The 17,705-nt window shown below is 41.8% G+C and overlaps 1 protein-coding gene across 2 annotated transcripts; it reads right to left on the minus strand.

Annotated features, from left to right (window-relative positions):
• Positions 1–74: 74 nt before the first annotated feature.
• Positions 75–15,823, minus strand: LOC311063341 (plasminogen-like). 2 transcript variants are annotated; one of them, XM_084082728.1, is made up of 17 exons: positions 15,720–15,823; positions 15,265–15,379; positions 14,784–14,923; positions 14,506–14,626; positions 14,070–14,188; positions 13,316–13,481; positions 13,070–13,194; positions 11,345–11,507; positions 10,509–10,696; positions 9,783–9,931; positions 9,354–9,447; positions 7,772–7,886; positions 4,199–4,276; positions 3,537–3,677; positions 2,790–2,896; positions 1,127–1,272; positions 75–441 (listed from the first exon to the last, which is right to left on the minus strand). In XM_084082728.1, the coding sequence occupies exons 1-17, from the start codon at positions 15,817–15,819 to the stop codon at positions 280–282; spliced, it is 2,229 nt and encodes a 742-aa protein (XP_083938854.1). In that variant the 5' UTR covers positions 15,820–15,823; the 3' UTR covers positions 75–279. The 2 variants fall into 2 exon arrangements, 1 of the variants encoding a protein (XP_083938854.1); XR_014602580.1 differs by lacking the exon at positions 2,790–2,896 and having other exon boundaries at positions 305–441.
• Positions 15,824–17,705: the final 1,882 nt, after the last annotated feature.

A 17,705-nucleotide genomic window follows, 5' to 3' on the forward strand; every position in this document is an offset into this window, starting at 1 on the left:
AACTCCTTCTCATTTGAGTTTCATACATTTTCATTTGTCAATTAAGGAAGCACATGACATTTCAGAGCCCCCCAAAATTGTGAACATGACACAATCTGTATGAAATACTCTATCCTTTTTGTACTCATGCTTTAGTCTCTGTTGACCTGCTTGCCAAACAACTAAACATTTATTTGTTAAAATGTCTTTAGGAAGTCTCACAATGCGTTGGCTTCTTCAGTATCATTACTGTTCACAGTATAGAGCCATCGATTGATGTGTATTTTGTAGTGTGCCCTTTTAGTTGGTCGCCATGGTACTCTGAATCCAGTCAACGAATTTGGAGACCCGGGTGTAGACACCAGGCTTCATGGCATTGGCACAGCCCAGACCCCAGGAGGTCACACCCTGGATGACAAACTTGTTCTGAGCGTTGCACACGAGAGGGCCACCACTGTCCCCCTGCAGGGAGAATGCGCACGCGCGCACACACACACACACACACACACACACACACACACACACACACACACACACACACACACACACACACACACACACACACACACACACACACACACACACACACACACACACACACACACACACACACACACACAATGAGGTTTGCTGCTTCAAAGTGTAGAAAACAGTGGTGGAAAGTAAGTACATTTACTCAATTATGCATAATGACTACTTTTGGTACATTTTGATACCAATACTTTTGTACTTTTGCTCAAGTCATTTTTTAATTCCGGAATTTTAGGTGATGCATAGATTAGACACACAAACAGATGGGTGGGTTCACCGTCAGGATGGTTCAGATTGTGGCAGTATGTTGTCCGGGATTGGGATTTGTTCTAACATACTGTGCAAATGAGTAAAAAAAAAACTATAAAGGGAAAAAGATGTGATTTTTATTGAACTATTTGGACAAGACAATGGAGAAAGACAGAAAAACAGGAGCAGAGCATGAGGGGATGATAAGCAACAAACAGGGTAACAGGGCCAGTGTTCTTAATGGCTGAACCACCAAGGTGCTCTTGCAAATATTTGAAAATCAAGGACAGTTACTGCCTGGGAATGAAGTGTAACTTGTTTTGACCCAAGTGTGTGACACACATGCACGCACAGATGTTTTGCATACCTGACAACTATCTGTTCCTCCCTCGATGTTGCCTGCGCACATCTCATGAGGTCTCACTCTGTTGTTCAAGTAAGATGGACGGTTACAGATCTTGTTCTCGATCACAGGGAATCCGGTTTCCTTCAGGACCCCCTCTCCACCTGTGCCTGTAGGATAAGGCAAAGCAAAATTAAAAAAAATATTTTTCATTAATACATAAAAACTAAGGCTATTTAAAGTGATTTACAGAACGCATAAAATGCAGTAGGGGAGACCTAATGCATAATTTAACATTTTTACTTACACATACGTTTTATATACATAATTACAATTATTTTGTATTCGTATTATTTTATTTTTCAATTTTGTTTTTTCAAATGTATGTCTATTTTTTATTTAAATGTATTTTCACTTTGAAATGTAGTGACATTTACTAACATAAAAGTATGTAATCCCAGACAAAAAAATCTGCTTGCATTGAAACTATAAAGAATACATCACATGGATGCACCTGGGACGTATCATCAGTGTTGTAGCCTGGGGTCATAGGGTGTTTCGGGTCTCGCAACATACACCCTTGCCCAGGTGACCCAGCCGGGGTTGATCAAGCCCCAACTTACGTCCCAGGTAGCTACCCACGGTCAGTCCTATAGGGAAAGACAGGGCTAATCAGTCCGCTTCTCCAGAACTACTCTGCCGGAACTCGGGGGAGGCTCTGGCACGTGGAGGGACTAGGCTCTGTGGTTGGCCTCCTGGCCGGGCTCCTCCTTCGTCTCACCAGGACCTAAGCGCTGTACCAGATCCTCTGCACCATCCCGATCCAAACATTTCCTTCTGGCGTGATGGTTCCTTGGGCCGATACCACTAGATTGGGCCGTCTAATGGTATTAGCTCCACTTGCGGTTTGCTTGAATGGCCCTCCTAAAGGCCTCACCGTGGGTTTGTTGGGCTTCTTCCTCACAGAAGACACAGGCTGACCCCGGTCACTGTGTTACAATTGCCCCCGATGGGGCAACCATGATAAAATCCCATATTCTAGCTAGAAACACCTATACTAGCATAGGCTGCTGACGTTAATTTGTGGGGGTGCTCCTTCCATTCCGACATCTCGCCACTCCGACTAGTGGCTTCCGCGTGCGGTTAGGGTTAGGGTTAGGGTTAGGTATAGGGTTCGTTAACGTCGGAAAGGCGACATGTCGGAAAGGCGAAATGCACCCTAATTTGTGACCAATAACATAGAGATGCAATTCATCTAAGTTTAAATTAGCTGACATCTTATCTTTAGACAGCAGAAGGAAAATACCGTACACTCAAAAATGTACGTTTACAATAAATATTAGTGCAATTGTAGTCTCACTTTCCCTGCTCAACCAAGTTGCCTCCATACTGTATGAGGTCTTTCTTACAAAAATTGCTACATTTATTTTGGATATGCACTTTTCAGTCACTTTTATCATCTTTATCCTTGTGCACAATCTTCTCTCTAGACATGACTAGAGAGATGATTCCTACCCATCATCGTCATCGTCATCATCATCATCAGCAGCAGCAGCATCATCATCAACAATACAGTTGTCATGCTGCACCTCAGATTCATAAAGTGTTCTAAAAAGGATTTGGTTTGATGACGAAGTAGAGAAGACAACTACACGCACACATGATGCGCGTGCTTGTTGTACTGTACCTTGAGTTTCTCCCCAGCCAGTAACATAGCACTCTGTTCCACTGGGGACCACATAATCTTTGTCTGGGAGACAAACAGGCAGCACCTTGTCGTTTAATACAGCTGGGCTGGAAACGCGCGCACGCACGCACACACACACACACACACACACACACACAAAAAAAAAGATTTTCATTGTACGACCTATGGTTCAAGAAGTATAGTGACAAAATGTGAAGCGACCTGTTATAGCACCAGGGGTGGAGGTACTTCCTTGTCATACTGCCAGTGTGTGTGCAAAGTTTGGACCGATCGGGCCAGCGGTACACAGGATTAGATGCTCACAGTTAGGCGGACAGACAGACAGACAGACAGACAGAGGCTAAAATATAATCCCTGCTCTACCAAAATGAGGTGTTAAATCCCATTTTGAGCTATATGTGCCCAGGAGGAAAAAGGGAGACTCTGCGTTTTCTAATGGAGCCTACATCATTTTATACATTCCAAACATTCATTCAGATCGGTTTCATTGTATGCTGACCCACTGCCACAATTGGACTTCTTATTTTCTTCCAAGTAAGCTAGCTGTTACCCTTTCAATTTAGGGAATCATTCATGATGTATTATTCATTAATAACCAAAAACCAAAACCCCAAGACAGGCAAAAATCTAAATTATAAAGCTTTATTTTGCTTCTGATAAGCTCCAGCGATATCCGGCTGATTTTGGTTAGAGCAACATACAGTATACTTCCACTGCAGTACTCACCTGCTGAGTTTGAGAAGGGCGATGTCGGCTCCGTTGGGCCCAAGAAACAGTTGATCCAGTGTCCTCTCCTGTTTAGACGCCTCGTTGGCTCTTTCTGTGTGGATGCCCATCACCACCTTGTAAAATGATGGCGACTTACTTCTAGACACACACACACACACACACACACACACACACACACACGCGCACACGCACACGCACACGCACACGCACACGCACACGCACACGCACACACACGCACTTAGTTCTCTATCCTGATTGGATAAAATTGGTATCCTGACCCGAAAATGCATTTTCTGTTTAATAAATAGCTGGAGAGACATGGAAACCCTTGATACTGAACAAACACTCTATAGCAATGAGATCAGAGAGCAGAATCAGAATATAGAGCTATTTAACACTTATTTTAACAAAAAAAAAGATTGTTTACCTTACGTTTAATCAGACTAATCAATATATAGTTGATTTAATTTGTTTTATTGTTGATAAGTAAAACATGAAAATAATATATAAAATAATTATGCTTCTTGACGATTTGATTAATCGAAAAAGTAATCGATGGAAACATTGCTAAGAAAATAATCAATAGTTGCAGCCCTAGTCTGTATCTCAGGAGGTATTTCCATAAGGGAGTGAGTGTATGTGGGGTGTGTTAGAGGTACTTCTCCAGGCAGTGTGCAGCAGTCACGACCCACTGGGGAGCAATCAGCGTTCCTCCACAGAAATGTATTCCTGAATTCCTGAGAGAGAAAGATGGAGACAGACAGACAGACAGAGGGATGGATGGATGGATGGACGGACAGACAGACAGAAGGGCAGAGATGAAGGCTATAACATTGCGCTCCATGATACATGATGGCAATGAAGAAAACAAATTATATTGTACAATTTCATAGTTTGTCATGTAGTATAGTGTCTTGGTGATATTATATTTTGATGGATTGTATAATATTTTATCACATACCCAACCTTTCGCCCTGAGGGAGGGGAGTGACAAAAGGTTGTCTGGTTGTTGATTGCTTTATATTATCATTATTTTTGTTATTTATTATACTGCATATTTTCTTTATTTTATCAATCTGGATGGCTCTGATACATTTATCAAGAACAGACAAGATGTAATACAACAGAAGTGGCATTCATTGCTCACGGCTGAAGGAAATAAGCTACCACTAGACCTACTGGTGCATGGCTGGATGGAGCAGTAAGGCCTGCTACTGGGTAAAACAGTAATGTACTGTAATGTTCCTGATGATTCCCTCACAGTACAATGAGTCAATAGAAGGGAACTCTAAACCAGCGATTCACAACCTGTGGGCCTGGGCCCACCTGTGGGCCGTGAGGATATTTCAAGTGGGCCCGAAATAATTGGCAAAACACAAAGGCTTTATTGATAGCCTACCATGGCATGACACACATAAACAAATTAATGTAAAAACATGTCATGGTATCTTTTCTTTCAAACCTTGAAAAATTAGTGTTCCTAGTCATACTGAAATAGGATAGAATAAAGTAGGCTATACTATGTTAGTTGCATTGATCCAAGCCGGAACACAATCGATTGATTGATCATTAAAATAAACATGCTGTGAAAACACATGCATTTCGGCTGCCGTGTTAAGTGGTCAGATGGGTGGACCACGAATACCTTTTAGATTTTCAAGTTTGCCCTGATCCAGATAAGGTTGCGAACCACTGCTCTAAACCAATGATTTTTCTGGCTTTTTTAACACAATCCATATCAGACATTTCTTCATGTGTTGCATTCCAAAACCATGAGAAAAAGAGAACATACCGGTACAACGTGTATTGTTCCTTTTACACCATTCAACAAGCTGGCTGACCTGCCTTCTATAATAACATTCAACATCATTGCTTATCTAACCTGCCACTGTGGTGAGCATGGAACATGACAATCACCAAACCAGGGAACGCAATCATGAGAGAATAGTAATAATAGAAAAGGAGAAAGCACACACATGGACCGCAGTGCTACATATTCCAAAGGCCATGTGAAGAACTTTAACAACTTGGCGATATTCAGGAATTTAGCCTCAAAAAGTATTTAAGCTTTATTTATACATGTAATCTAATTGAGACCTGAGGTCTCATTCTCAAGAGAGACCTGGTTTGGACAGTATAACAATCAACAAAGATTATGATAAATGAAAGTGTAAGTGCTAACAAAATTAAAACCGCTAAGTGCAAGTGCAAACCTCAACCTCAAGCTCCTCCTCAACCTGTTAAAAAAAGCAGAGGTGGTGAGACATTGTTAAAGGCTGAGTTAAAAGAGGACTCGAGCATAGCAGTTACTGTACTAATGTCCAGATGTCTCAACAACTTTAAACAAGAGCCATATTACATGTCGCTTTCATACACAAACTGATAGTGACCTGGTGGGACTTTCAAATGATGTAAGACCAATCTTGAGGTAAGTGTAATGGGCCAGGCCCAGTAATCATTAAAGGGGAGCATTTATACATTATATGGGTAGGTACTGTGATGGTCAATTCCTTAAAACACTTAGGAACTTTGTATTTGCAATGACCAGTTAAATATATCTGAAGATGTATGGTAACATAGCTGATGGTAGCAGTTATTGAGGAGTGCAAAGTTAGCACAGGTCATGATGTAGGCTACATTAACAGTACCAGTGTCCACTTTTGTATAATCACCACTTTCAAAACAAAAAAACACAACGCTTATCTGGTAAATCCTTATCTACAATAAACAAATAATTTGTTTTAGACCAGTATGTTTAGGGTGATACGTTTGCTGAACAATCAGCGCAAGCTAAAGTTATATCGGGATCTATAGGACAGCTGACCAAACAACACAGCTAAAGTTCCACCATGCACTTAAGTGGCACCGCCAGCAACTTCACTAAAAGAACTTACTATGTCAAACATGGATGAAACATGAAACTCGGATGCTATATGGTTTGGTAGAATTCATGGTTGAGAAGACACTGCAGTTTATGCGGGCACAAAGGAACCAAAACACTGAGCAGAAAACAACGACCTTCGACGGTTCACAGAATGGCTGCATACCAAGAACACGCGTGGGATGCCAGCATGAGACCATCCATGTTCTGAGCCAACTGTCTCCCCACACTGTGGGAAAATCCCAGTGGTAATACCATTTTGTTTGGCAGGGCAATTCCTCGTTGACTGTAATGTTAATCTATTCATGAAATTGAAGTGTTGATTAATTAATAATGTTCTCATCTTTTTGAATAAATAAGGCTATGGGAAACAAATATAATGCAGTATTAATCGTTTCTTGGGATATCCAACTGCATACAGTATCAGCCTAAGCTGTTGGTGAGGTCTGATGAAGCCCTATACCTGATGTTGGAAAACCTTGAGCAGAGAGGAATGCCCAGTTGTTAATCTATATTTATTAAATATCCACCTTTTATTTGCTCTGGGTGAAGCGAGTGATAAAAGTGCAGAGAGTTATCAGCCATAAGGCTGATAACTATATATTATCAGGCCCAGGTTGGGTTTGATACGGCTACCTGATGAATCATTGAAAAATAAAGTGCCACCATGCGCTGAGCAACGAAGAAGTAACATATTGTATCTGGCTGAAAATCAGCCACCTGTAGTTCCTGGTCATGCGGTAGAATTCATAGCAGAGGAGATGCTGGAATCTATTATAAGACTGAGCATGTGATAAACAAATTATCACCCGGGAATTCGTCTTTGTCCAGGTGTTGGATAATGAAAACGTAAACAAATGTCTGGGTGATAATGTATGTAAGAGCCATTTGAGCCATGTATATGATTGCTTAATTGCTTAATTGATGATGTCACTGCAGGGCTTGGTCAAGGCCAAGTTGCCTAGGTACAGTATTTAACAGGGCTGTAATCAGCAGCAGGTGTTGCCAGTGGCAGAGGCAAACAGTTTTCGACTCTGTCTCATGAGAGCTGGAGGTCTGTGTACGTTTTCAGTTGTATTACTCATATTTGTTTATTGTATGCTAAAGTGATTGGCACGAAGCTACTAAGAATAAATATAATTTGTTATGAACTTCAACGGACACTTGTGGACATCAGTTTATATGTCAGAACTCCCTCTGCAACCAGTATAGTGCCAAAAGTATAGGACTCTTGACACTACACTTAATAGTACACCCAAGTATAGGACTTGGGCGTTACAATGTATGTGTAGTGTAATGTACAGTAGCATATCTTTTCATATTATATTTAATCCCAGGTAATCCCACTCACTTGGTTCTGAGGCTGATCTGCCATGGCCATGAGTGAGGTTTTGATACACAGCCTCCCACAATACGACCAAAACAACGCCGTGGAGAGACAGGTGACACGCCACACTTCATTCCCGCTGCAGTGGAAGACAAGAAACAACAGTTTCGCCAGTGAAATACAACACTATGTTTGCATTTGTTTTGATATAATTTCCCCCCAAAACACATTGGAAGTCAAGTCTGGTTGACGCTGTGCAGACCCTAATGATCCATTAGTTCTTCAGGTAATGCGTGCCTGCCTAAATCTGACTTAATACTTTAATCTGAACATAAAAGTTATAATTCAATATGATATCAATGACTGTTGCAGTTGCAATCAATAGTCCTTTCAGTTCAGGGTATTTCCCAGGCTTTAGTTCAAATTGATATAAAACATTTGAAGACCATGCCAACACACTGCAAAATTACATATCTATCTATTGTTAGTGTGTGTGTGTGTGTGTGTGTGTGTGTGTGTGTGTGTGTGTGTGTGTGTGTGTGTGTGTGTGTGTGTGTGTGTGTGTGTGTGTGTGTGTGTGTGTGTGTGTGTGTGTGTGTGTGTGTGTGTGTGTGTGTGTGTGTGTGTGTGTGTGTGTGTGTGTGTGTGTGTGTGTCCTGGGCATAACTCAGGCACTGGCCGACAGACTTCAAACTTGGCATGTCGCAGTTGACACAGAGGTGTGCAGAAGTGCCTTTAGTCCAGAGGCCAAGCCAGATTTTGGTACCACCCAAGGTGACCGTAAATCCTTTATATTTCTGTCTTCCTTCATGTCTCTAGTTAATAGTTTGGTATGATACATCTGCCAATCTAGTAGCTTAATGACAGTTATCACTCTCTAAACAAATCTACCTCCATAAAACTGTGATGTGTGTCATTGATATGACTTCTAGTCAGACAATACTTTTTGGAACCAATGGTCTTATAAACAGTTGACCCTAAGGTAATTTTACCAGTAGAATCCATTTCTGCTGAGGAAAGGTTGGTATTGTGCATATTTAATGAGATAATTTGCTTATTTGAACACATTTGTGGAAATAATTACATGCAATTATAGTTAGATATTTCAAAAAAACATTTGTGGGGAAAAATAGTGGTCTATGACCTGTCTGTGACCTACTGGCAATGTGCAAAAGCAATTTGGTGCTGATCGGCCCAATGATTTGCGAGTTTTGCGAGACAAACTGCTACAAGCTGTAGTTGACAAATCCAACACATCGGCTTCATGGACTGGCCTAGCTCTACGTCACGTTTGTGCAGCTGCATCATTATACCGTAAAGTAGTAACGTGCTGCTTGCATGCAATAGAAGTAGAACTCCATTTATTTTACAGGACAATGCATAAAATATCTGTATCGCGTTCGGCAAAGAGATTTGATGAGGAGGAAAAAAAGGAGGGGCCAAGTATATATAACACTTGGTTAACAAAGTATATAGAGTGGTTAACACTGAGGATCTTACAGTGTAGAATGGGACCCAGACATATTGAGGGTGTCAAGGCCAAATGCATACAAAACTGTGTGTTATTAATATTAAAAGGTTGATGATAATCTCTGGATAAACATACCACAGTCAGGGATCTGGCAGTAATCCCATTTCTTGTTCACATCAGTGGTGTAACACCACGGACCGTTCACATCATTGTCGGGGTTTCTGCAACTCTGACAGTAAGACAACGATTAAAGAATGATTAAAGCCGCACTTAATTTATGCATGGCGTAGAACAAAGTATAAATCAAGCTTAACACTTTTCAACATTATGTGCGGTATATATTTGTTATAGGGCTAATATTCCATTAGCAGCCATGAAACTGAGCAGTCCTCTGTGTCTCTGAAACGCCACTGAAGTTGTGATGAAAAGTTTACTCCAGTTGAGTCACACACACAGGCATGCAAGCGTGCATGCGCACGCGCACACGCACACACACACACACACACACACACACACACACACACACACTCTCTCTCTCTCTCTCTCTCTCTCTCTCTCTCTTACATTGCTCTCTAGCCCTTTGGTGGGGTGTGTCTCAGGGGTGAAACTGTTGTGTCGGTGGGGTGTCTGTGCGGGCCAGGCCTGACAGGTGACTCCCAGCAGGGTCATGGAGGTAGAACCACGGTAAGTTGCTCCATTCCCCACCTTGCAGTCTGACAGAAAGACACAGATGGATGGATGGATGGATGTAATTTACAGTAGGATGTAATAATTAATGTTCAGATAAGATACTTCCATTCAAAAGACGGAGGTTACTGATTGAACAATCAGGTGAACAAAGAGTTCAGTGATTGAATGTCTGCGTGTGTGTGCACGTGAGCTTGCATGCGTGTGTGTGTGTGTGTGTGTGTGTGTGTGTGTGTGTGTGTGTGTGTGTGTGTGTGTGTGTGTGTGTGTGTGTGTGTGTGTGTGTGTGTGTGTGTGTGTGCGCGCGCGTTTGCGTGTGCGTGTGTGTGTGTGTATGTATGTATGAATGGAGCATAAAGACTGCCCCCAAACAAAACAAGCTGCTAGTCGGATTTTAGTGAATGAATATACTGTAGAACAAAAATAAGTGAATGAATGGATGTATAAGAAAAATCATGATCGATTGAATGAATGAGCCAATGATTGTATGAGTGAGTTAGTGAGTGAGTGAGTGAGTGAGTGAGTGAGTGAATTAATTAATACATTTGTGAATGTGTGGATGAATGAATTAGGGATGAACAAATCTAAGACTCAATTTGTCACCTCTTTCTGGGGGGGTCTGAGTGGCCGCGGGCAGTGCGGGGACCGCTGGTTTGGTCGGTAAGACCCCAGAAGGTTTGGCGGAGCACCTCTCCAGGTTGCAGTACTCCCAGCGAACAGCAGGATCAGTGGTATAACACCAGGGAGCTCGGTCTCCGTCGGGGTTCCTGCACAGGTTCCTTCTCAGGTCACTGTCACACAGGCAGAGAGGAAGAGCGCTGATCGTGACCATTTTCTTTGGTATTTCGGCAGTTAAAAACAATAATCACCATGTCATGTGTTTGTGGTGAACTGGGTGAAGTTATAGCTCATGGTCCAAGGTTGCCACGGCATGAGAATCCCAGGCAGAAGGAAATCTGTGCAGTGTTGAAAAAGATTCCTGCAATCATTCAGCATCTACCAGAAAAACATATAAGTCCCAATTTCTGCAATAGCAGATCAATAGAGGGCATTCTGGACAGCTACTTAAGTGGGTATAAATGGCTTTGACTGAAGCACAACGTTCATGAAAGAGGGTGTCAATCGTCCCTGGTTTAAGGGTTAAAATGTTCTGTGGGGTCCCTTTGTCACTGTGTGAGAAATGTACTATAACAACAATGTCCTCACAGGCATTCCCAGAGTGAAATATGTGTTATAACCACAATGTCCCCACTTGGAAGCCCGGCTTGGAACCTGAGCTGTAAGTTAGTCTGCATGGCTAGAGAGCATCTTTGTCCTCACCTTCCTGTCTCTCTCTGTGATGGTCCTATCTAAATTACATCAAGCAAAACAATTGGTGAAAAAACTATTAAAATGTTGATCAAACAAATGCCGTTGTATCGCAGAGCATTGTTTCTCACCCTAGTGGGAAGGCCTGTGGGGTTTTCTTGTGCTTGTGAGGGGTCATGGAGCTCCAAGCCTGACACTTCTTGCCACTGATGGTCACTGTGGTCGCGCCGCGGTAGCTCGACCCGTCCCCCACGTAACAGTCATCGTCCTCTACAGCAGGGACAACTGGCTCATCTGCAACAAACACAGGCAATTATTTCCATTTAGGAAGAGGAAGTGATACAGTACAGGAGGAAGAGGAAGACGTAGGTAGGGTTGGTTACACAGAGGGATGTTAACGTAGCCACCTTGATTGATTGATTGATTGAACACTTTATTAACAGTTTGCAAATAGTAGAAGGTACGTATATACAATGGTGCTAAAAGGATAACACCATTAACATCCATTGTGGTCCTGCGTATTCAATTAATCAAAATTGAATTGAACCTGGCTCTCCTGCATGGAAAACCAAACATCTACAGTACCAGTCATCCAAAGAGGAACACTTCCTGACCACCGGAGATATTAGGCTTCTGTTCTACAGGCAGGGCTACTCTGCTACATCTGGTGTCAGAAAAGCCAATGGTAATGTTATAACATAGCATTTTAGGAGTCAAAGTTTTGTCTAATTCAATCATGTGCAGAGGCCATTGCAATGAAAAGGGCAAGATGTTCATTGTCTTCTTCTATAGAGCACCCGAAGTCCTGACGTCACTGCCAGTAGAGGGCGCTTTTCCGCAGGTTCGTGGCTTTACTTTTTGTGTTGACATCCTCATTGGGGAATCTTAGACCGCTTCATATAAGAACTGTGTTCCAAAAATAAACACACCACCCTGGGGATTTTACTCATATGGATATGAAGCATCGACTGAAGGTGTAAATGTACACATTTACCCAAAGAGTAACACAATATAAACACTAGAAACGAGTCAAACGACCCAAAGACTACATTTCCCATGATCGCGGCTGCTGCAGGGACAGTGATTTCAGACCCGGAAGTAGTAGTTCTTAAGACTTTTAAGGCAGAATTAATTCCATTTTCGCCAGAAACAGGCTGTATCAAATATGAATGAATATCATAACGATGCAGAGCCACCCCCCTGACAAAAACGCCAGGGTGGTGTGTTTATGTTTGGAACACAGTTCTTATATGACGTGATCTAAGATTACCAAATGGGGATTTCAACACATCAAATAAAGCCACGAACCCTTGAAACAGCGCGCTCTAGTGGCAGTGACGTCAGACTTCGGTGCTCTATATATCATAATGTTAGTAAAGCACTTTCAACCTATTCCCTATTTTGGGAAAGTCATTATACTGTAGGTGAACATTTTCAGAAATTAAAAATGTCAAAACATTTGCAACATCATGTAAGCTTTTAGATCTGCTATTTCTATTAGGGCTTACAGTAAGCTTACAGTAAGTGGTTGATGACTAAAATAGTGTTTGGTACTGTACGTGAAACCAGTCAGGAAACGTTCTTTCAATGCAACCAGTATGTGGTCTTGAGGAGTGGATTGGCCATTACTGTTCTGTCCTCGAGGCAGGGATAATGCTACTGATGCCCAATAACATTAAGCAGTAGCAGTATTGAAGCATGGGAACATCGACATCTAGCTAAACTCTGGTCAGTTTCTCTGCAAACAGTACATTGAGAAGTCACAGAGAGATGAGGGTTTCTTATTCGTCTTCAGCAGAAATTCCTTAAAAGTAAAAACTAAAATCATTGTCATGAACTTAAGTAGTTAAAGCTACCTGGTCCGGGGGCACCATCACAGCTAGGGACCTGGCAGTATTCCCAGCGTGTCTCTGAATCAGTGGTGTAGCACCATGGCATCCTCTCACTGTCTGGGTTACGGCAGTAGTTGTTGTCCAGGCCTCTGACAAAAATAGGTAGGTACAGTAAGTAGGTAGTAGACAAAACAGACAGACAGACAGAAGGATAGATAGATGGATAGATACTAGTGTAGATAGATACCGTATTTATCTGGGTGTTCTTACTTGCATGGGTAGTTGTCGGGCGAGCGGTTGTGTTTGTGAGGTGTCTGGACCGACCAGCTCTGGCAGGTTTTGCCAGAGATTGTCCTGGCAACCGTCCCCCTGTAGTTTCCTCCCTCGCCAGTGGCGCAGGTCAGCTCTGGGACGATGGTCGGTGGCTCTGACGCTGCTGAGGACAGGAAGGACAAGGTGATGGATGAGAGGGGAAAGACGAGGATCAGTGTATTTCGCCTTGTCTGTTGACCTGCTCAGTAGATCTTTTTCGCAATAGCCATTTTAAAATGAAATAAACAGGTGTTAATACTAAGCAAGCTTCCATTGCTCTCATGGCAAACTGAGTTTGAGCTCTGCTATTCTAAATGGAATGGAATCTTAACTAGTATCATTGGTAACAGAACCTACTGTTAACCTACTATTTATTGTCAATATGGCTGCCTTAAAGAAGTATATTTAATCAGTGTATATAAAGGACCTCAGAGTGTGTTTTGCAAGATGTTCTGTTGGGATTGCAAAAAAATGTAAAATCACAAATACACCCTAACCTAATTTTGCCTCCATTTAATTCCCAATGGAATTGTGGCCCTCTCAGCAGTGCTGAGAGGGCCACAAATCCTGTGTACCTACTCTATGTCTATGTGACAACGATTAGTATTAGTGTAATTTTCTATTATCACAGATCAAGATCCAGATTTCTCAAAGGTCCGGTCACACTTTCAATTGTGTGTGTCAACAACAGAATGGGAGGTGGGGGACTCACTGCAGCGGGGTATGCTGCAAAAGTCCCATCGTTTGGCCTCGCTAGTTGTGAAGCACCAGGGTCTGGGGTCACCATCCGGATTCCTGCAGTAGTTCTCCTCCAGGTACTTCTCTGGAAGACTGGGGGAGCGGGGGGTTGGGGGGGCGGGAGAGATGGGAAAAAAATTACCTTTCGTTCTATGCTGTATTAAGCTTGAGAAAATGTGATTATCCCATAATAACAAGAGGTGATAAGCGGTATTGCATGACGCTCAAAGTGTAATATTTCCCCTCAAAGGGGGTCTAGGGACCCTCTGGGTTCCTTGAGGGAGTTCCAAATGGACCCTTACTGGTCTGTAACGCTACATTACAGACCAGACTTATGGGGGTCGTTGAAATAAAACAAATTTGAGAACCACTGACATAGATAAATTGTGTGTGCATGGTGTATTTATTACGCGCTGGGGATGTAGCCATGGTTGTGTGGTTTCTGCGCGTCCCAGCGCTGGCAGGTAAAGCCATTCTCTGTGGTGGCGATCTTCCCTCTGTAGTCCTCTCCACTGCAGTGCATGCACTCCTCTGTCCAACAGCAAACAACACAGAGTTTGTCAGCCATCCATCCATCCATCCACCCACCCACCCACCCACCCTTTCATCCATCTCATTCATCCATCGATCCATTCATCCCTTTATGCACCCATCCATCCATCCATTCTCAGTCACTTATCCATCTTACGGCTGCAGTTTTCTACGTTGCAGGGCTCCCAACGTGTGCTGGGGTCCGTAGTGTAGCACCAGGGACCCTTGCTGTCCGAGTCTGGGTTCCTACAGAAGTTGGAGTCCAGGTCTGCCCTGGGATGAGTCTGAGGGGTGATGCTGCAGGCAGCACGCACATCACACAGAACACAAGGTGAGATATTATGCGGTATGAGATGATTCCATATGAGTTTAGATTAGATATTACTTGGTATGACTATACTGTATGATGTAGAAGGATTAGAAATGATGTGACGTGTCATGTGATATAATGTGTCATGTTGATATAATATATGATATGATATGATATGGCTAAATAGGTAGAGCGGGCGCTTGTCATGTTTGTACATAAACTATTAATACAACTACTTGGGAATCGGAAGGTTCCCCGTTCGAGCCCCAGCTGCGATTAAATGTGATGCAAAATAAAAGAGACAAGTTGAAATGAGAGGAAAACCTACTTAGGCCTGTGTGGGTATTTCCCAGCCCATCTCTGGCAAGTCTTTCCCGATTTCGTTCTAGACTTTGTGCCTCTATAATCTGTTCCTATTCCATTCACACACTCCAACAGGAATCCTAGACAGATAGATAAAAGATAAGTTCAACAAATCTATCAAATAACAGCCTCAGTGCCAGTGGTAGGGTACTTTGAACTGTTTAGGGTAGTGTCTGGAATTGTAATTCCTTTCTTGTAGTCAAAAATAATTTCTTTTAGTCTGTGTTTTTGTCTAGCAACACAGCCATGTGACAACAAAGTAGCCCTTCTCACAGTCTTTTTACTCCCCCCCCCCCCAAAAAAAAAAGATAAAATAAATGAATGAATGAACAAACGAATGAACAAGCGAACAAAAAAACAAATAAATTAATTAAAAAATGAATTAAAACCTATGAATACCCAGAGAGAAGAGGAACCTACCTTTTTTTTCATACAGAGCTGTGCTGCTCCTGCGTAGAACAGGCTCTACTTTGGAGTTAGCTTCTGCTGTCCAACATTCCTGGTCTTTCTCTATGTACATGAATGACCTGAAAAACACAACAGTAATCGTTATGGAGACAGCAGCTGCTGTCAGTTTGAACCTTTCATGAACCGTTGTCTGACAGCCTGTTTGGCTGTGCCAAGCATAAAATGTGAACTTTACATGCAACTTTACAATGAAATCGTACTTGCACGTGAAGGCTGTTTCAACATTACACTTGACAGCACACTCTGCTACAGTGTTCACCGAATATTCCCTCTTATGCAATGAGAGGATCCATGCCCCATCTGTCTTGGCATAATCGTCCACATTACCAGCGACTGGAAGAACAGAAAAGAAAAAGCATATAACTGTTTATCTGTTATATCTATCAATAAAGAAAGAGTGACAGTGATCAGTGATAGTTGCAGATTGGATGATCTGTCTGTGAAATGATTCAGATAAGAGTGTGTTATGGTGATGGAATATTCATATAACAATTTACAAGCACACACTTCCAAAAGATAAAATCCCAGGTGCAGGACAGAATAATACATTAAAATAGAGACATATAGAGTCTGCACACTGGATCATGCTCCCATAATAACTTTAATGGATTATCACCAAGGTGATGTTTTGAGCGTCTGCTCTATTCATATACAGTACCAGTGAGAGAATAAAGGGTGCTGTAGTTTACTTATCCTGTGACATTACTCTGTTTTGATGGTTGCAACACTGACCAGGCTATTGACAGATGAGTCATTTGTGGACATACAAAACTACAAGACATTGTTGAAAAACACTGAGGTGGTTTAATGTGTTAAGTTGGAGGACAATTATACACAATAGTGGCGATTCAGGAAGAAATGTCAGGAAAAAGTATAGGAAACGTAATAAGTTGGTAACCCTGACAGTTCTCTCGCAAATAAAGCATGGTGTAATATGAAAAATAGCAAATGAGGGGTAGAGGGGTGATGATTAAGTAATCTAAAGTTTTTTTTGCTATGTTTGATCATTTAATGATCAAAAATGTAACCAAGGGCCTATTTCAATAGCAGATTAATATTAATTAAAACAAAATGTACCTGAAAGAATTGTTTTAAAATGTCAGGTATAGAAATATACTATTACATATTAGGCTACTGATGTTGATTTAAAGAAGACAGAAATTAAAAGAATAGTAGTGGTGTTACACAATTTACCTCACTGGTAAAATGGATGATAGAGACAGAGAGTAGAGTAAATATTAATCAAAATATAATTTGCTACTGCATTACCTTGGAAATAAGACCAATGCTTATATAAAACCCCTCATAACTTCTGTCAAGTAGGCCTACCACTGCTGTTCCGGATTCAGTTTCACTTACACATTTGAATAATTGTGATAAATGGTTCCTATACAATGGACACACTCTAAGCCTCTGCCATGTGTAACCTAGTAAATCACCCTCAGGATTAATCAAATGTGTTTTCTGAAAAAAGCTCAAATTATTCAGATGCCATTGCTTTTTCCCAGTACAGTATATCTTACCTGTACAGATGACCGTTGCCACAAGGAAAGTTGCTTTGTACAGATCCATGGCGAGAACTCTCACTAAAAGTGCATAGCCGACTAACTCACAGTCACCAAGATTACTGTACCTTATTGGGGTCCTTTCACCCAAGGCAGTAAGACAAATAACATTTCAATCATTGGTTAATCATTAGCTTGACAAGGACAGTTTAGGACTGAGAGGTCAAAAACTGTTTGCCTGTGGGTGGATTTAGTACGCAGTGGGGCGAGTCTCAGTACATCAAAGTACAGCATTTCCAGTACATGTCTCATTGAATATCTTTGATCTGAACTTATCTGATACATACACTAGCACTATGCTTTTCAGATCCTTTCATGATCGTATTATAATGACAATATGTATTTGTATGCTGCTGGTGTCTTCCATTCGTAC

This window comes from Gymnoscopelus microlampas (genome assembly GCF_963454915.1).
Source record: "Gymnoscopelus microlampas genome assembly, chromosome: 16".
Classification (NCBI taxonomy): domain Eukaryota; kingdom Metazoa; phylum Chordata; class Actinopteri; order Myctophiformes; family Myctophidae; genus Gymnoscopelus; species Gymnoscopelus microlampas.